Source organism: Kogia breviceps, chromosome 19 (assembly GCF_026419965.1).
Source record: "Kogia breviceps isolate mKogBre1 chromosome 19, mKogBre1 haplotype 1, whole genome shotgun sequence".
Classification (NCBI taxonomy): domain Eukaryota; kingdom Metazoa; phylum Chordata; class Mammalia; order Artiodactyla; family Physeteridae; genus Kogia; species Kogia breviceps.
In genome coordinates this window covers 38,015,012-38,035,613 of record NC_081328.1, presented here as the reverse complement: position 1 = coordinate 38,035,613, position 20,602 = coordinate 38,015,012, and the positions used below count along the sequence as shown (strand labels likewise).

Below are 20,602 nucleotides of genomic sequence, written 5' to 3'. Positions count from 1 at the left end.
TGAATAAAGGCAGGGAGCAATGAAGGGGAAGAAAGAGAGAACTCTGCCGACTTTCTGGATCTCTGGCTAGCTTGGACCTCACACTCTCTTGCCAGTCATCCAGCCACAGGCAGGTCTTCACTGAGCCAGAAATGTCAGTTGCAGCTCTGGGGTTGAAAGTCACGCCAACTTTATTGTGTCTGTGTGCGTTCCATGGCAATACCCACCAACAGTCTATGGAAGCTTCATCTGCTACTGTGAAGAAAAATAAATAAACCAGGGTACAGACACACAGCCCACCACCTTCAAGAGGAAGCATGTAGGTCAGCATCTCTGCCACTACTCCCAGCGAAACAGCCTATGCTCCTGGCAAAAAAAACAAGTAACCATAGGCTCAGCCCAGCCCCTTAAAAATCCCACCACCTTCCCAGAGCTGTCAGCTTCAGTGAGAAAAGGAATTTCTTCCCCCTCTCAGTCTGCTCCAGCTGTCTGAGTCACGCTGAAGACCTCGCTGACAAACATGCATCAGGTGTTGCTCCCACAAGGGCAGCGGAAGCCAAGTAGGGACTCTAAGTCAGCTTCACGCATCATTGACAGAACCCACCCTGTTCCAATTGCTGAAGTCTTAAGAGCATCAATGACCTAGAAATTGACAGTGTGGGGAGAAGGGAAGGAAAGGAAACTAACAAACCAGTACACAGAAAACCTGATTTCCAAATACCAGGGGAAAGGGAGAGAAAAGGAGGTAGAGGGGAAAGAAATTTGGCCCCTTTGAATCTGCAAACGCAATCTTGGCTCAGAGCCATGGAGGATGCATAGCAGCCCCACTGCGAGGCAAGCCATGTTCCTGACTCCAGCCCTGCAGTTAAGAGGAAGGCGCCAAGCCTCCAACACAACGAGGTGGGGAGGCTGCTCCTTTTTGGGCAGGATCCTACTGTGGACACAGAACAGACAGCAGCTGCCCACAGTGTGGAAACAAACTGTAAAGCAGTCACGTCTCTTAAGGCTGCAGCATCCAATAAAATGTAATTTAAATCAAGCCTCGCATCTGTTCTCAATCCCATTCAGTCTCTGCTTTCCATCAGCCTTCGGACAATCTCTGCAATTATGCTGGTTAACCCTTATAGCCCCAGACACTTTCCAAGCTTCTAGGTATAGAACTGTGTCCTCCCCTCACAAATTGCTCTCAGAGGGAATGAATGCTCTAGTAAAGGAGTGTGACGGTGGTGAGACAGTCAGACTCCTGTCTATAGACTATGCGCTGCTACACACACCGGTGGGTAGTGTTCATTTCAGAGGGCTCTCTCTGTGTGCCCTTCTATCCCATACCACCTGCTGTAGCCCAGATCACATTGCAAGGATACAGTGGGCAGCATGAACGAAACAGTGGCCAACAGATCATTTGTACACATATCAAGTTCTCAAACCCAAGCCATGTCGGGAAGGTGGGAGGAGGCAGAAGAGCTCAGGGAGCAGCAGACTTGGTCACTGGCTCTCAGACCATTCATAGCGCACATGGTTTGCATTCCAAGCATTTGCTCGAGTTATAAAAGTACAGCAAGCTCCCAAATGAAGCAAACTTAAGTTTCTCTTTTCCCCTTCTCTCAAAACTACCCCAGCCCTATGCCTGCGCTTTCAAGGCAGTCAGTGTTATAATGGTGCCCTCTGGTGTCCCCGTCACAAATTGCCATCGAATGCCACTGGAAACCAAACCCAGAAAAAAGGGGAGACTTGAGTAACCATATGGATACATTTATCTAAGACTGGGAAAATGAGATGTCATTGAAAATCCAACCACAAACGAAGGCATCTTGAAACAAGTGGCTTCATCTGAGGGCAGCTAGGACAGTGGGACAGTTTGGGGAGGATTTTCACAATTTTCACATTGCCTTCTGAAAGTCTGAGCTCTCCTGAAATGTGATTGCTTAAGAAGACAAAGAATGCAACTTGAAAATAAATATATTCACAACCTGTAGTCACATTCTCCTTACCAAGCTTGGGAGTGCCCAAGACACTCAATGAATTTTTTAAAATGTCACAATGTGGAAGCATCTGCAACATGAACACAGTATACTCCAGAAAGAAAGACATTCTTTGATCAAAGTATCCTCCAGATCTCCACGTGGACTTGCTTATTTTCCTGGATCATCCCCTTTTTCATTCGTCTTCCTCCAGTCCAAAAATTCTTGAAAATACACCAATGTTTGGAGGAAACAGATAAATATATAAACTTTCCACAGCCTAAGTCTGTATACTTGCATACTGGTTAGAGGCACACTAGAGGTAGAGGCAGTGAATGTAATTAAAAAGGGTCTACTTGGTAGTTTTTAATGCATAAACATAATAAGACCCCAAGACATATAATTCTGTGCTAATATTCACAAATTTATAGCTTAAATTTTATCAGTTTTAAGTAAAAAAGGTCATGTTTGCTTTCAGACCTAAGTGTATAAAGTAATAAAATGAAGATTCCATCCCTCTCTAAATGCCAGCCAGATACTTTTAGGCGGAGCATTAGTATAAAAGAAAATAATTTAAGGCAATCCAGTAGCTAAGATATTTCCAACTAAAGCTTTGTCTTTCAGAGCATGCTCTATTTCCTTCTCTTCAATCTTCAGAGATACCTGCAAAGAAGAGAAAAGGACTTTTCATGGTGGAGAACTCACAAAAGCAGTTTTTATTACACAAACTTCTACCGTGTTAAACTTTTCTCACAAGAGGCATGCAAGTTAAACACTGCTTTTGTAATAGCCCGAAAAAAAAAAAAAATCTCATTCATACTACAGCCCTATCTTCACACACCTTAAATCCTACCTAACAAAAAAATTGTTTATCTAATTGTGGTCATTTTTAAATCTTTACTTTAGCAAAAAATAAGCTCGCCAAAGCAGGACAGTTAAAAGTAATGTCACAAAGAAGCAGTTTGTTGTACCTTTGCCAAGCGCATTTCCTTGTTTTTCTTTAATCCGAAAATGCCTCTGGCCTCCAGGAGCCCTGAAAGTGACAAACACTCTGACTGGTCCACAGCTGCCACCTGCTGTTTGCGACAGACGTTACTATAGGCTTCATATAACTGAGAGGAAACAAGGGAGAACAAACGTTGCTTAAAAGTCATATCTCTTGTAACCCTGAAATCTTTTAAAAGAATGTGAATCTGGGTTTGCAAAATAGTTATCTGAATACCCTAATTCTCTCCCTTTTCAATTAAATCCTTGAAAAGGCATTTTGGAGATACTGCCAAAAACCTATACTGTAATGCAAGAAAGGGGCTTTATATATTTCATAGGGAAAGGCAGAAATAAAGGGGAGAAGATTAATGGTAAAGTCTCAACCACAACCCAAGGGAAATAAAGTCAGCTGCCTTTTACATGATACCAGTACTTATTCTTACTGTTAAAATCCATTTTTAATTCACATCAGCTGGAGCGTGATAGGCCTTTTGGAAAATATCTGCTCTGCAAAGCAGATTCTCATCTCCACCCCAGCTCCATCTGCTGAGATTCCCAACTAACCTTCCCCAGAGTGACCTCTTTGATTTTCAACTGCTTGGTCAAGAGCAGCAAAGAGCAGACCAAGATCTTCTGCTGAAGAGGGAAGGAATCTTGTGCTCCTCCTTGGCTCAAAGTCATTCTGTTTCCATCAACTTCTGAAATGACTTGTGATATGTGAATAACACCAACCCGCTTGGGAACCAGTGACTCAGAGGGTGATTTACCTATAAAGTAAATAAATCAAGCTTAATTAGATTTTTAAAATATTGTGGGTATTGAGACAGATGATATTAAGTTTTAGCAGAAGGAAATTCAAGAGCAAAGCAGAAGTTCCAATTCTGTAACTAGAAGCCAAAGGATGAGACAAAATGTGATCCTTAGAAAGATGCCAAAGTGTGACATGACTTGGAAAGTAGAGTTATCCTTTTTCTGGGCAGAACGGTGAGCTATTTTATCCTGTAGAGTGCAATTTAATGTCAGAGAGACGAAATCCTCCTCATGAAAGAATAAGGACCAGACAGAGAACCAATATACTCAGCCTTGGAAGGTTCCTGATATCTCAAAGGCAAAGAAGGATAGAACCTTGAAACAAAGATGGCTGGGTCTGGTCTTTTTTTCTTTTTTAAAAAATTCATTTATTTATTTTTGGCTGTGTTGGGTCTCTGTTGCGGCGTGCAGGATTTTTCTCGTTGCGGCGAGCAGGGGCTACGCTTCGTTGTGGTGCGGGCGTCTCTCATTGCGGTGGCTTCTCTTGTTGCAGAGCACGGGCTCTAGGCACACGGGTTTCCATAGTCGTGGCTCGCGGGCTCTAGAGCACAGGCTCAGTAGCTGTGGCGCACGGGCTTAGTTGCTCCGCGGCATGTGGGATCCTTTCCGGACCAGGGCTCAAACTCGTGTCCCCTGCATTGACAGGCAGATGCTTAACCACTGTGCCACCAGGGAAGTCCCTGGTCATTTTTAAAGGCTCAAAAAATTACCTAATATTTCAAATCAAATGAGTGGCTAGGGGACTTCCCTGGCGGTCCAGTGGTTAAGACTTCACCTTCCAATGCAGGGGGTGTGTGTTTGATCCCTGGTTGGGGAACTAAGATCCCACATGCCTCACGGCCAAAAAACCAAAACATAAAATGGAAGCAATATTGTAACAAATTCAATAAAGACTTAAAAAATGGTCGACATAAAAAAAAAAAAAAAAAAAAACGAGTGGCTAAACATGGACAATCCTACCTAATTCCTCTAGATAGCCTCCCCAAACAACCTTTGAGGTTGGGTTCATTTGCCTGAGCTGATCTCCAGGAGAGCAACACTTGAGAAAATGTCACTGGATATCTTAGCAGATAGCACCATCTCAGAGTCTGGAGGTTGGGAAACTGCCAACAAGCTTCGGAGGATTGTGACCTCATTGTTTGGACGCAGGAATTGCAAGACAGAGGAGGGATTTGCTCTGTAACAACCTTTGCCTAAAGTTACTTCCTGAGACCAAGTCAGTTGTCTCACAAGAGTTTGCTTCTATTTCATGATCATAAATGGGATGCTACCAAGGACTAATCATCACGGAGAAACTGGAGATCAGTTATCAAACAAGCAGAATCTTAAAGCTGAGAGGAATTTAGAGATCTAGTCTCGCTCCCTACCCAACAGCTGAGTCTCTTCAAAACAATCCCCCAAAGTGGTCACCTATCCAGCTTGTGTCTGAGGTGCACTGGGGTACCCACACTGTGTCAAAGAAGCCCAGTTAGTGCTATTTATTGGAGAGTGTCTTCTTATATTTATTTCAAGTCGGTCTCCCTATAGCTTTCTAGAGCCATTGAAAGCTAATCACACCTACCAGAGGTCAAAAGACAGGAATTAGATTAATAATTTATGACAGGAATTCACAACCCCTTTTAGTTGTATGTGTGCAGGCGGTGCTCACAGGGTCCATTGACAAGCCTAAATGTTACTGGGAAGGGAAAAAAGGGAATAACGTGAAAACCCGAAGAGAAACCAGTATCTGGTCTATGCATCGGCAAATATTACCTGCTATCAGTCTAAGCACTAAGTTTGGCTAATTCTGAAATATTTTTATTAATTTTCTTTCAACAAGTTGATGAAAAAGAGTTTTCTGTGGAACTATGGTGCTAGAAACAATTTTAGTAACACTCAACCAGTGCAGGAGTGAAGGAAGAAACAATCAAATCAGACTGTCCTATTTCTAAAGATTAAGAGTGGATATTAAACACAAGATATGTAGTTCATGGCCATTTTACATCTGCCATAGCTAAGAGAACAAGGCTGAGGGAAAGGAAAATTACTTTTGTCATTTTTGTAAAAGCCTGCAGTTTACTGTAGCAATACTATCTTTGTACCTCCACCCTCCTAGACTTGTTTAAAGGCTTGCGATATCTCAAGTTGAACTCAATTCTTTCCCGTCTGACTCTCTTACTTCCCAGGCTTTGCTTTCACCTATGTTGAGACCTAAAGTGCACTCAACATAAGTACCCAGATAGAAGCTGATCCAACCTTACTGTCTAGTTTTCATTCCTAGAGCTTAGAAAGAAAACTGACTCTGTCCCAACCATTCATGTAACACCCTGGAGAACTCATTTCCGGTAACGCATGGATTATAGCACTGGCAGGCAAGATGGAAATAAAGTGGATGAAATTGATGAAAAACACGACACCCATACACAAATGGGTGAGTGTGGATTTAACTATGCTCATTTCAGCTCTCTGTCTCTTTCCTCAGAGAAGTTAAGCTTCCAATTATAAAGGAAGACAGAAAGGAGATAAACTACTCACATTCAGACAGTGGTTTGAGGATAGTCTGGCTTTTGACATCTGACTCTACAATTTCAATAGCTCTCCTGTAGAAAAAAAATTTCTAAAATTAATTTAGGCTGAGCCAAACCAAACACCACACCAAACCACCAAGCTCAAAAACAGGCACATTAACAAAAAGCAACATGTTTTATAATTTTAAAGCCCCCAGACAAAATTGGGTTATGTCTCAGCTCCAGCGGACTTAATTGCCTTGAAATAATTCATGGACCGGGGAATCTGAGAAACTTCAACACTACATGGTTTCCTATTACAGAGGCCGAGTAAGTCATCGTACACTGAGCCAATGATAACATTTTGGACGAGGAAAACCCGTCAGGGATGGGAGAGAGGACGTGTTGTAGTGTGGGTACTTGACTGAGAGAGCCAGTACCACCCACACACACCAGACCTAAGAGGAGAGTCCTCAGTTATCTATACACAGGATATGTGTAGGCTAAAACCACACTGGCCTACTTGACTCTTGCTCATAGTTGCAGTCTTTACCCAAGTAGTTTGCTGACTAGGGGAAACTTTCAAATCCAGGATCACACCATCTAGCAATAGGAAGAGCTTACTCTCCCACTGCTCTCTCCAAAGTACTTTGCCTGCAGGAAGCCATAAGCCAGACCTAGATCTTCTGCATGGCAGTAGGGGGAACTTGGACCAGCGGGCCAACGCAGCAAGTATCATTTTAATGGACCAAGTGTCCCTACTGGGAAGGAAGAAATTTCAGCAGTCAGCACAGAGGCTTTCCCCAGCAGGAGTGGCTGGGGGATGGGAAGGGAGAGAGAGGTCTGGAGTACAACTGTGGGGGACCACCAGCTGGAGGAAGGGGTGCTCACAAAAGCAAAGGAAGGGGAAAAAAAGTCTAAAGGCAAAGATGGTTCAGGTCCATAAATAAACCTGCTTGAGACCAGCTAATGGAAAAGTAAACTGGAGTCTTTTTTAATACAAATGTAATTAACCAATCTATAATCACCACAGGGAGTACCAGCAACATCTCATTTGTTTCTCCCTCTGTAGGTAATGGACTGATAATGTTTCAGACATTAACATGGTGGAAATGCAGAGCTCCCCACTGAGAAACAAGTCCTCCTTTCTGAGCGTAAAAAGTGGCAGAATGGAGCCTCCTCAGCCACATTCACTTGAGTTACACGAGACAATTAACAGCATTTCTTTTTTTTAAATAAAAGCAGCCAACGGTGCCATAACTCACCTGCAAACATCTAGCGCTTTGCGAACATCTCCCGAAACGGCAGAGACTTTGCGGGCACAGAACTGAATGGCAGCATTGTCCAGGACCTGATCTTTAGATGCCTTTGAACAAGACATAGAAGACGACAGTTTGAACTATAAGACTTCCCCCCTGCAATTCAGGTCCCAGACTTGTTTGACCAACCTTTAGGGTCTAAGGTGCCTTTTCTGCTTAGAAGTAAATGGGGATTTCATACATTTAAGCATTTTGTAAGAATGTGGTAGAGGTTCACAAAGGGAAAAAAAAAGCAATTGAAACTTAAATTAGCAAAACTAAACTAAAGTAAAATCTATTTGGTCATTTTCAATAGAGAAAGTGTTTTCGTAGGTCCTATTTTATAAATTTATTTATTTATTTATCTATTTGGGGCTGTGTTGGGTCTTCATTGCTGCTCGCAGGCTTTCTCTAGTTGCGGTGAGCAGGGGCTACTCTTCGTTGCGGTGGGCGGGCTTCTCACTGCAGTGGATTCTGCTGTTATGGAGCACAGGCTCTAGGCACTCAGGCTTCAGTAGTTGCAGCACGTGGGCTCAGTAGTTGTGGCTCGCAGGCTCTAGAGCACAGGCTCAGTAGTTGTGGTGCTCAGGCTTAGCTGCTCCGCGGCATGTGGGATCTTCCCAGACCAGGGCTCGAACCCGTGTTCCCTGCAGTGGCCGGCGGATTCTTAACCACTGCGCCACCAGGGAAGCCCCCATAGGTCCTATTTTAAAAGGCCATTAGAGAAGCATTTGGGTGACTCCTCTAACTCTTTTTAATCCAACACTAAGGCATCTAAAATGGAGCCAAGAGTAGAAATTCATATACAAATGAATGGGCTATAGGAACTCCCTGTTTAGTAATGCAATCAAAGCAAAATATTTTTGAACCATCCTCACAGGTGATACAAGGAACACTCAGCTTGGTACAATGTTTGGCACTCACCTGATTAAGTCGATCCTGCAGGATAGTGGCTATCTGATTTTTGGTATAAGGTGGGAAGTTCAACAGCCGTGGCTTACATTTTTCTCTAGCTTGAAGCCTCGGCAGAATTCTGTCTGTGAGATCCAGGGTATTAGCGATACCTGAGGAGGGGATAAATAACACTAAGCATCATTGGCCAAATCATCGTAAAAGGAAAACTAAACCCTCTGAAAGCTGAATAAGGGACTTCCCTGGTGGTCCAGTGGTTAAGAATCCACGCTCCCAATGCAGGGGGCCCGGGTTCGATCCCTGGTCAGGGAACTAGATCCCACATGCCACAACTAAGACCCAGCGCAGCCAAATAAATAAATATTAGAAATACAAGAAAACACCCACCAAAATACTGAATAAAATTTCCAGTTACAATCCGGCATTCCAACTGTTGCTTCGCACTTTCCCCCACCCCCCACCCTCAATACCCATTAGATAAGATGTGTATAATCATCGAAGAATACTCTTTTCGAGTTAGGTTTAGAATTGTTCAATTATAAGCAGGATCAGATATTCCCCGAATCAAGTGTCTCTGAAATGCAGCATTATGTCATTTCTATCCAGAGTTAACAAAGTTGATTTGACTTAGATTAAGGTTCCTATTATTTTATAGTAACTTTCTTATTTTGGTAAGAAAGCAGAAAGCTGGTGTAAGATCAAATAACAGTTGATAAGGGAATTCCCTGGTGGTCCAGTGGTTAGGACTCGGCATTTTTTCACCACTGGGGCCCGGGTTCAATCCCTGGTCGGGGAACTAAGATCCCGCCAGCTGCATGGCAGAGCCAAGAAACAAAACAAAACAAAATACGTGATGAATATACTGAAGAGATTAAAAAAAGGTCTTTAGAACCACCATGTAACATCAACAACAGAGCACTAACCAATCAGCACCAACCGAGAATTGCTTAGCCATGGCCATTCAAACAGTGTGTACAATACATCCTGCCCTCTACTGTCCAGCTGATCCATCTCGTCCAACACCAACACACTACAAAAAAAGAGAAACAATTAGTATCCATGTTCACCTTCTTAACTCTCCAATCTGTTTGATCTGGGCTGACGCTCGGTCACATTCCTACAGCTAAGACCAGTTTGAAGATCATAATCTGTCCCACCTCCAGTCACTGTTATGATGATACCCCCATCATCACCAGAAAGTAACATACAGGTTTTTCAAGTAATTAGTTTAAAAACATTTTCCCCCAATTTAAAATTAAAGAAGGTTTTTGTTTTTTCTTTTCTTCTTTCCCTTTAAGCTTATGTAACTACCCCTCAGAGAGAAAATATAGGAAATGTTCTTTTTATGAGCAAACTGATAAATTCAAGAGACGAGAATGTGAGTTTGTGGGCAATGGATCCTGCAGATTTTCACAGAGCAACATGCAGCAGAGCAATGCTTACATCATGGGGCCCTTCTCCGCAGTCATATGGTTTTCCAGTTTCCTCATTATGTCCTTCCCAGCTGGCCTGGATACTTCTTCCTGACAAATCTCCTGAGCAATGGCTGGGAATACAGCCTGGGCACTCCTCAAGGACATGCAATTCAGCACGATAGTTTTAAAGCCTTTCAGTTCCTTCTAGAAAAATGCAAACATGCGAGTTATTTTGGCCTCAAATAAAGGTTTGATGGAACCTGAAGTGTCTTTGAAGAGTTAACAGCATACAAGAGAATAAGGTCCACTTTCATTTGGAAAGATTTAGACAGTGGAATTAAAAATGTCTTATTTTGGGGAAAACTGCAGTCCCCTAAGCACTTCTACTTTTTCTTAACCCTTGATAACCAAGTGTCATTTTGGCAAGAGCATGATAATTCAGACTCTCAATGTACCTTGAGGTCTTGCAGAATTCGGCTTAAGCAGGCAGTTTTTCCAGTTCCAGGAGCACCAGAAAGATAAAGACTTCCAGCTTTCTTCCCACAGATGTGCTCCCTCAGGAAATTCCTGATGACATCCATCTCCTTTTCCCTGGCAGGCAGCTGATCTGGGACAGCTGTAGTCAGGACCTGCTTTGCTTGCTGGTAGCAAGTGCCTGTGCCAGACATGAAAGGACAATTAGACACAACAGAGGTGACTGAGAAGACCCACCAGGCTTCACTTGGAATCATCAGCCTTGTTTACGAGGCTGCACTAACAGCTGCCACGTAAGAGCCAACCTTCTTGCTTGAGAAGTCTCAGACATGCAGATTCTTTCTCCAGTGGACATCTCTGCTCAGAATTTGTTGTGATGTCTTGACCTTTTGGAACTGAGGAACGTATTTTGTTTTGGTGTACTCTGGCTTGTTCTCTTTTGCTAGGGGACTCAGTTGTCAGCTGATTGTCAAATACCAATCTGCGCCCCTTAGATGTACGTGAGCGAGGGGGACCATTTTCTTTCTTGCTTTGCTTTGGTGGAGAACAGGGAGGTAAACGGGGAGTGTTACACAGGTTGTCGTCACCTGAAACATTAAAATCAAAATGTGGTCATTCATAGCAGTGGATAGTAAAAGGACTTGGAAAGATCTCTGCATGCCCCCCAAAAAGGGGTATGAATTTCTATCATGGTCAGAACCACCAAAATAAAATGCCTCTCATCCGGAAGCAAATAGTGGCCACCAGATGGCACCACTGAGGCTTACTATTTGGTAGAGGTTTTAATGGGATGAAATTCGAGGATTGCTCTAAAACAGGGTTTCCCAACCTTGGCACCATTGATACCTTGGACCAAGTAATTTTTCATTGTGGGGGACTGTCCTGTGCACTGTAGAATATTGAGCAGCATTCCCAGCCTTTATTCACTATGTCAGTATCACCCCCTCAGTTATGACAACTAAAAATGTCTCCAGATCCTACCAAATCACCCCTCATTAAAAACAGATGATCTAAAATGAGAAAGGAAAAAACAAAAAAAAATAATAATTTTTAAAAAAAAAGGAAAGAAAAAGAAAGGATTACCAACCACTGTTCTAAAACAAGAATTGTCACCTGTTTTTCTTAATTTCACAACTATCGAGGCAAGTTTCAAAATACTATATAACTAACTACAAGGTCGTTTAAAACACTGACAGAACCAAGTTCAGTATTAAGGAACTGAAGATCAGACTTATTAGGTAGTTCAGAAAGTGATCTCAATAAGTAGCTTAACTCTGAAGTTCAGTAAGCACTTAGCAACCATTCTGAACATAACCAAAGGGAACAGAGTGGTCTTAACTGAACTCAGAAAGCTGTTTCAAAGGCATCTTATTATTGAGAAAGAGAGGTCGAGAGCTACCAGTCAAAAAGTTGTACTCAAATAATGGATAGCTTACCCAGACGTTTTCTGGGGCTAAGAGGCAGAATTTTTGCACAAGGATAACGGGGTATGGCCTGGACATTTGTCAGTTCTAGTCTGGCGTCACTGGAGTTTTTAGCTTTGTCCAATGTCCGAGGCTGTTTCTTTTTTGGAAAAGTGATTGTAGCCTGTGACTGGGAGCGGGTTTGAGGCATGACGGCAACACAGCTGTGTACAAAAAAAAAAAACAGGACAGCCAATCAATATGTAAAAGTGAAGAAAAAAACAACTAACATGTAACTTATACCGAAGATCGAAATTCGTTTCATAAGTAGATTATGTTGTAACAATATTTTAGCATTTAATTCTGCTTCATATCCGAATCTATGCAACAATAGCGAACACCACCTACTACGAGTAAAAGGCTGTCATAAACATTTTAGGTATTAACTCCTTTAAGTTTTACAACCAGCTTAGAAGTAGGTACTATTATCCTTATCTTACTGATAAAAAAACAGAGGCAGAGAGGCCCAACGTCACAGCAAAGCAGGATATAAGACCAGGCATTCTGGCTTCAGAGCCCAAATTTTTAACCACTCGAGATGTGCAATAACAAGTTGATCTTAATTGGCGTCCATAGTACTTCTACTCCCCTGGCTCCAGGCACGGGGTACATCGTTAACATCAGCTTAGCCCAGCAGCCTCCCACATTTACAGGCTTCCCCAAACCCTCTCTCCGCACTCAATCCCCGCTCTACCCAACTTTCGGCCCCACATAGCCCCAGATGTTCGGGGAACGTCTCACTCCTGCCGCACTCAGCACAACTGCCAGAGCACTCCGAGGGCACACGTCTCCCTTCCCTACCCCGACCTTCTCACCCTCCAGCGACCTGAGCTCTCCTCTTACGGAACCCGCGGTCCTCGCCCTAGGCCCTCACCCAACTCCGCCGCCTCCCAGGACCCGGGCCTCCTCTCCTTTCCACCTCACAGTGCTGCGTCACCTCAGTGCCGGCGCCTTCTCACGTCTCCCGCAGAAAACTAAAGGGACTGTCCACGACAGGATCCTGGGCAAACACCACACCGTCAGCCGGAAAGCCCAGACGCGCTCGCGCCAAATCTGCACAGCCGCAGCTTTCCCGCCTCCCGCCAAAGCCCGGCCACGCTTCTGATTGGGTGGCGCCAGAGCGCCGCGCGCCTTGGCCCCAGCCCCCTCCTTCACAACCAATCAAGAGGGAAGGCGCACAACCAATAAGAGAGCCTCAAGTCTCAGCACCACCGTGAGGCCACGCCCACCGAGCCGTGGGGGCAGTCTACATCCGGGGCCTCGGCGGAAAGACGCGCGCTTGCGCCGGGGCCGACTGAGTGAGGCTCGGCGGGAGCTGTAGTCTTTGCCGCTCGCGACTGTATTCCCACGCCCTTCCTTCAATACCCCTTCTCACTGCTGCACGTACCCATTTTTTCCTTACCCTAATGGGCTAGATTTTCAGAGAGCTACTACATAATATCTACCATTATTTGGGCGGTTCTGGGTGCGAGGTATGATGCTAGGCGCTTTACATATCTAATGCTCAACACTGCAAGACACAAAGCAAATGTGCCGAGGGTTAGTTAGAGGTCACAGAATTTTGGTGGCCTGGAAGGGCCTAGGACCATTTCCTGACACCAAAAGCAGTGTTTCTTTGTAAAGTTCTACATACATACATAAATACACTGCACTTCATCACAGTATCTCCCTGATTTGTGTTTCAAGGGTGAGAAAAAGGGCCAGGCCTTTGCTTTTATTTTGTTAAAGAATACGATATTCTGTGCACCTTCCTATCATTAATCCCATTAATCCACACAATGTGGGGAGCGGAGAGAATTATGGCCCCTTAATTTTAAAATATTTTTTTATGGCTAAATACAAGGGTTTCAGGGCCAGAGAAGACCACTACAGATGGAGTGGTAATCTGAGCTTTTAATGAAAAATATAAATTAGAGCAGTAATTTACAGGCCAGCTTCCAGTGCTAATAACCCAGGTTCCACTAAAAACCCAAACCCAATTCTAGGTGATGGTAAGCATGTATCTGTCATCCTTCAATATCAAATGAAATAGAGCAAGCCGAGAAATAGGAAAACAATATTACAATCAACTTAATTGTAGTTCATTCATATAGGAGATAAAAGCCAATATTGAGTGCTTGTGTGTGTGCCAGGCACTGAGCTCTGGTATTTTTACCTACATCACCTTATTAATTCTCACAGGCACCCCCATGAAGTCGGAATTATTTCCATTTCACAAATGAGAAGACTGAAATAGAGAGGTTGAGTAAATCTGCCCAAGGTCACACAACTAGTAAGTGGAAGAACTGGAATTCGAACTCAGGGAGTGTGACAGGAGATCAAACTCCCGACCACTTAAACATACCGAGGGGGAATAGACAGATGCAGGTTTTAGAGGGAAAGATGGCAAAGGAGCACACCTGGGGAAGGCTTTCTAGGAGCTGAAAAGTACAAGAGTGAAGAGCGTAGGCTGCCACGAAAGGAGAAAGTGTTGCCACAGAATGGAGACTTCTTTACCAGCTGGTATTTCTGATCTTTTAACAGGGGAACAGAACCTAGAAAGAAGCAACTTTCACTGTTCATATTTATTTTTATAACGTGGGCACCTAAAACTTGTCCTTCATAACCAGAAATGGTAACAAGTGCCCAGCCAGCTTTTAAGGGATGGTGGTAAACGACTACCTCAGTTACGGTGGGACAGAGGGGGCAGAGGAAGCCATGAGTACTTAACGTGCATATTGGAGCCTATGAAAGCATTCACCAGGAAATATAGCACCGGTCCAAGAAAAGCCTACAAGAATAAGTGACTATTGTGGAAGCAGGCAGAGAATCACAGAATGTCCAGATTGAAAGTTCTCTGAAAGGTTACCTAATTGAAGTTTTCTCTTTTCACTACTCCAGTCACATGATGAGCATACCATCATGCCGTTTCTCGCTTCTGTGCCTTGTCCTTGCTGTTTCCTATGTCTGCAATGCCAGTCACCATCCTCCTGCCCTGGCTAATCACCATAAAGCCTTTAATGCCCCGCATAGGTTTCCCTTGGTGGCTGTCCTGAAGTCTTCTGCTAGACTCTGAACTCCTTGGAGGCAAAGACCATGTCCTATTCGTCTTCATATTGTTGGTGCCTGGCACAGAGTAAAATACGCAATCAATGCTTGCTGAATGAATGGAAAGGACATTCCTGCCAAGTGGATATCCATCTTTTGCTTGAACATTTTTTGTGGTCAGACAGCATACAGTCCTTTAAATCTCACACCCCTAAACCTAGGAGTGGAGAATGAATTCAATTATGTGTAAAAACAATCCAGACTGGGCTCCAGTGACGTCAAAGATGAAGCATTTCCCCATCGTTATCCTCTGGGGTGGTTAGGATCCTGAGGTTGACATTTTAGTTCTCTTACCTCTGTCTGCAGAGTAATAGGAAGTCAGAGACAGGTAGCTTCCTTGCAGTAAGCTGCAGTTAGTGGCTGGGCTGGGCCAGAAAATACTTAAAAGGCACATTCACCATAAGCGGCTATGTCTTGGTAATAATTAAAGTGGGCAAACTAGTGTCCTTATCACTTGCTAATCCACATACACGGTGTCATGGGGGAAGGAAACAAATGACACAGAAAGAACCTGTCCGGCATCCTTATGTGTGTCTGTGCGCGTGCTTGTGTGCACTGGCGGGCACGTGCACACATACACAGACTAGCAATACCATCCCAGTAGGACAGAGAAAGCTTATAGGGTTAGGAAGCTGAGGGTCATTTAGGCAAGCTCTATTTGAGGGCTATTCAAAGTCACAGGAGGAACAATGAAATCAATAAATAGGTAGTTTATTAATCATATTAATAACAATGATGGGTCAAAGAATCAGGAATTCAGCCAACCTGGCAAATATGGATGAAAATGAAAGGAGGCCCTTTTTTCCCCTCGCTGCCGCACCCTCATAGGTTTTTACATCAAACTGTGTGAGAGTGACTCATACACACACCTATTATGAACCAGTACGGGAAATAATTTCAAGACCTTTGCTAGTGATGAAAGTGTAGGTTAAGCTCATTAAATCTTAGTGGCGATTATGTCAGCTGACCACAGTAAGCAGAGAATGTCTGGTTCAATTCTGACACCTACAGTCAAAGTTCAAGAAAGCCAGCTAAGATTTCAACTTAAGCAGTGAAGAAAAAAAGGCAACACCCACATAAAAACAGACACAGTCTGTGTGTTCTGCCCTCACCTTTTCTTCACACTTCAGTGTGCGAATCTACCACACACACACAGGTGGAAAGAAGCATTAGGGATATAAGGAAAGGACACAAGGCCAGGGGGTCTCCTGAGTTCCCTGGAATCATGGGCAAAGGGGAGTTAGGTGGCAAATATAAATAATGACCAACTCTATCAGAATCACCCAGTCAGCCTGGCTAACTGCAACTGTGATTTTCAAAACACAGCAGGGGGTGGGGAGAGAAAACTCTCAGGAAGTTGCAGATGCTTCTGCCCAAGTTAGTATTTCTACTTTCTCAGAGGATCTGGAGTCAAACCACTACCCTAACCAGAGGCAACAGATTTTCTCCCCTCTATGCCACCACTTGTGGTGGTATTCCAGACAAGACTACACAGTTTTCAGGTTTTTTTGCTTTTGTTTTTAAGCAAGGTTTAATTAAACTGCATGGCATCCAGAAGAAAGAAATGTACCAAAGAATCCAACCTGAGACCGGATTATACACTGTAGAAGGGGGTAAAGAAATCAATACTAATTGGCAGAGGAAGCACTGTAATCAGAAACAACTCCAAAATAAATCATACAATAAATTACTTTTTAGAAGAAAAGAAACCAATCCACATGCAGACAAAGATGGACGCACACATACATACATACACTCTTCACACACGTCACTCAAGTCTTTTATTCAGTGTTGACGATGGCTCCCATGCTGGTCGCCGTGGAAAAGGACAAGGGTTAGACGTGAGAAAAGAAGGCTCGGCCCCTCTGCCACCAGTGGAATGAGATTTAAGACAATTAGAGAGGGAACCCACTAAGTTGTCAGACAAGAGTAGAAAGAAGGAAACAGCAGTTATCAAGGAAGATTTTAATTGCTTCAAAGAGGGAGGAAGAAAGCACAGAAATCTAACACAAGTAAAGGCACAATGAATGTGGAGTTGAATGGAACCAAACCCTTCCTTCGGTTAAAATTATCCTTTTTTTTTTTTTTTTTTTTTTTTGTATGTGTTTTGAAGGCGGTTGTAGTTTTGCTTCATTCTGCTTTTAAGAGACGAGTCTTGAAGGCAGAGTTGTACTGCCTCCCGTTCCCTAAATTAGGGTGGCTCAGAGAAAGCCACCTTGACCACATACAGCCAGGGACTGAGATTCAACAGGGAAAGAAAGACTACAACTGGAATGTGAGGAATCTGATTTGCAGTTGATTGTAGGTTGGGTTTCCAGAAGAACAGACAGCTCAGTGTAGTGCCATCAAAGGGCCTCAGATGCCCTCTACTCCACCCCCAGAGCTTTGCAGAGGGAAGGACCCTGGAGTCACACTTCACCCCCACTCCCATAAGCACTCAGCCTACAGATTATTTCAAGTGATCAGGAGAATTAAAACACACCCCAACCCTGAGTTGCTCTGTAGCAAGTCTATTTACAATTCATCTCACCTCTCCCTGGAGGTAAATTTAGGTTTCAAGAGGGGAAGCTACGGGGTGAGGGGATGCCCCAGGGCAATGGTCAGTGGCTAGTCTCCTTGCCTTTCCCAGTTCAGAGGGCTGGGATGAATTTCGGGAGACAGGAGCCTCATGTCCGTTGGGTGGGCTAGCCCCTAAGTGCTCTCACTCTGCGGGCCCAGCTGGGGAAACGCTGGGCCTCTGCAGCCACGATAGAGCAAACCACACCTGGAGCAACACAGTGCTACGATCCAGGTCTGGGGACCAGAGGAGAGGGGGAGAGGGGCATCTAGCTCATTTAAAAACCTGCAGACCACTGGCCTGCTTCCCAGAAAGGGCGGTAAGAAACAACTATGAAGTTTTTCCCACCCGAGAAAAACATCATAAAACCAAACCCACACAAGGGCTTTTAACACAGCTTCCTGATGCCTAGTTGGGTAATGTCTCCTCTTTCTGGGAAGGGATAAGGGGGTTAATGGGACTGGGCAACAGCCTCAACATGAGACCACCCAATCTGCCACTGAAGAGAGGACATTCCCACAAGCAGATAAAAAGAGCAGTTTAAAAGGTGAGAAGTTTTAGTGCTCTTGTAGCCAGCCCACCTCAAACCTATTATATTACAAGCTTTTTACAGCATACAAAATAGATCAATAACTATGAGGCTCACATTCCCATTCATCAATAGTAAATATACATGATAATAAATCTGTTATTAACACAGGGACCAAATAAGGTATAAGGCAAAGACATTTAAATAGGTACTGTGTCATCAACATGCTCTGAAGAAGAAAATCCATCTGACTAGATCTAGTCCCAGGCCTTTTTCCATGAGGCCAAGAAAATGAAAATACAGTCAACACCCACGTGACACAGTCCAAATGCTGGGGAGTTTGAGGGGCACGTCATACGGGAGGAAGATAGTAGCCCCAATGAAAAACTGGGGTTTGGCTTTTACGTGTGATGCTCATTTCGATGCTCTATGTTTGAGTAGTGAGGGGAAAAGAGATACGCTTTGATAACATTGTACAAAAGGCATCAACTCCCATTTCAAAAATAAATGGGAAGACTTCACAGTCCAAGTTCAGTAACTGGGGTCAGCATCTACCCTGGAACTCTGCTGCAGTATCAAGTCTTGTACTTTCTCCTTTTCCCTCCACTAGCATCCTCTCTCTAAGCTCCACTGGCTTCAGGATGCTGGGGGGATACTGCTGGGAGGTAACTGCTAACAGATTTGAAAAGAAGAATGATAAATAAAGAATGATTAGAAAAAGCGTGGTCACAGACCTAATCATGGTTTGCCCCAACAGTCAATATGGTCCAGGGGATGGCAAAGGATCGCAGACCCCAGATAAATAACCCAAGTTGAGAGCTCTCTCATCTAGCACTGGGAAGACGTGGGTTTCACTGGGCACTATGTACAGATCCTTCGTCTGTGATCCAACAGATAGGAAAGGTCCCTAGGGCAGTTTAAGCCTGTGATGTATCTGATGAAAGCTCCTTTGCTCTCACTTCAAGCTTTGAGCAGCCTCTGCCCTTGACAATAGCTTTAGCAAACCAAACCAGCTGGATGTGGAGCCCAGGAGCTCCATCATGCTGTTGGAGAAGGGCAAGTCCCTGTACCATGATCCAAGCTCAGTTCCTACCTAGATTGGGAACCTCCATTTTCTCTGTGCTCTTTAACTAGGACCTGGAAGACGAAACAACATATTGCTGGCTTCCAGGGAAGATCAACTGGACTGAGGCACACCGCACCAAAGTCCTTGTGCTTTTGGCAGAGGAATCTTTGACTACCCCCGTAAGCATCCTCACCCTTCTCTACTCTGCTGTGTTAACCCCTGCAGTCTTGGGGTGGAGTGGTGCAGAAGGGAACAGGAAGAGCCTACGCACTCAGATGGGCTATGAACTTCACAACGAGTGGGCCTTAGTTCAAGTCCTTCACCGCCCTCAGAGCTGGTCCCTTCCACAAGGTGTTTCACCCTCCCCGTCTTTGTCATCCTGGAGCACCCATCAGGGGCTGAAGTTTCTGAACAGGACTGAAAGGGCCAGTGGTCTTCAGGGCCAAGCAGAGAAGACTGAGGCAGCCTCAAGGTCAAGGTTAAGGCCAAGGCCAAGGTCCTATCTTCCTATCTCTCACTAGAGGTTTTGGGGGTTTCTGAATCCATAATGAATGAATGAAAGGGACTTTTCTCTTGAGGGGATAGGTGGTGAGAGGGGGAAAAACATCCCTCAGCCTCAGCACCTAAGAAACAGAGCAGGGAGCCCCAGAGGGCTCACGTGGCTCCTGGTCCTTGTGCCGCAGAGGAACTGACTCGCTCTAACAGGACCCCCAGTTTACTTCACCCTCTCTTTTTATTAGATGTTTAGTTCAACTGATTAGTATTTAGTGTTTATATCCAACCTACTTCTGGGTATGAGCGTGGGGTGGGGTGAGGGCAAAACCAAAATACCCCTAAAAATAAAGCAGACCCATTTCCTTGCCCATGCTCTAAACCTGACCTTTAAAACAGATCACTTCTCTGCAAACTCCTTTCCAATTTCACTAAAAATGCCCACCCCCAAGAAGTCCTGGCCATGCCAGCCTCCTAAAATGATGAAATATAATATACCCACCAAGCTCCCCCCACAGTGGGTAGGAGAAGGTAGGAGTACCATTCTCCACCCTGCCCTGACAATGAGTTCATTCATCACAACAAGGCACCTTTCCCCAGAGGAAAGCAGGAGACATGGAATCTTTTTCCTCATCTGGCCAGCAGGGCTTGCAAGAGGAGGGATGGATGCAGGGTTTGAGACCCTACTGTCAATATAAAGAGTCCGGTCACCAAGTCCAGAGACGAGATGCATAGATGGAGGTGAGCTGGGTGGACGCTTGGAGTCTTGAGGTTGGTTGCACTGGAGAAACACGTTAGGAGCTGTCATGCAGGTTTCAGGGAGAATGGAAGGGACCATCTGAGAAGAGGAGAGGGTCCATCCTTTTCCTGAGGAACAGGACCAAGCCAGGCTTCACCTGAGAATGGGTGGCAGAGGTGGGGCTCCACGGGCAGCTGAAAAAAATAAATAAAAACCACATACGCAAGGTCACCCACCAGACCCTGAATAACCCAAACATTCCTAAAATGAGAGACAGACAGGCTCTTCAAGCTAACCTTTAACATTTGGGACAAGGCTTCATTGTCTTTTTAAGAAAATGCAGACAA

The 20,602-nt window shown here is 44.3% G+C and overlaps 2 protein-coding genes across 6 annotated transcripts in view; both read right to left on the bottom strand.

Moving 5' to 3' along the window:
* Positions 1-1,788: 1,788 nt before the first annotated feature.
* On the bottom strand, positions 1,789-20,354 carry CDC6 (cell division cycle 6). 3 transcript variants are annotated; one of them, XM_059047400.2, is made up of 12 exons: positions 20,107-20,354; positions 11,759-11,949; positions 10,628-10,909; positions 10,304-10,503; positions 9,877-10,052; positions 9,357-9,463; positions 8,446-8,585; positions 7,489-7,589; positions 6,252-6,316; positions 3,492-3,694; positions 2,912-3,052; positions 1,789-2,603 (listed from the first exon to the last, which is right to left on the bottom strand). In XM_059047400.2, exons 1-12 carry the CDS (start codon positions 20,352-20,354, stop codon positions 2,514-2,516), a joined length of 1,944 nt encoding a protein of 647 aa, XP_058903383.1. In that variant the 3' UTR covers positions 1,789-2,513. The 3 variants fall into 3 exon arrangements, with proteins under 3 accessions (XP_058903383.1, XP_058903385.1, XP_066876875.1); XM_059047402.2 differs by lacking the exon at positions 20,107-20,354 and adding an exon at positions 12,723-12,738; XM_067020774.1 differs by lacking the exon at positions 20,107-20,354 and adding an exon at positions 12,612-12,620.
* WIPF2 (WAS/WASL interacting protein family member 2) overlaps positions 15,565-20,602 on the bottom strand; it is a 42,570-nt gene continuing 37,532 nt past the window's right edge. For all 3 annotated transcript variants that reach the window (XM_059047444.2, XM_067020776.1, XM_059047446.2), the window contains one exon: positions 15,565-20,449. In XM_059047444.2, coding sequence (XP_058903427.1) covers positions 20,409-20,449 — 41 coding nt within the window. In that variant the 3' untranslated portion in view covers positions 15,565-20,408. The remainder of the gene's footprint in view (positions 20,450-20,602) is intronic.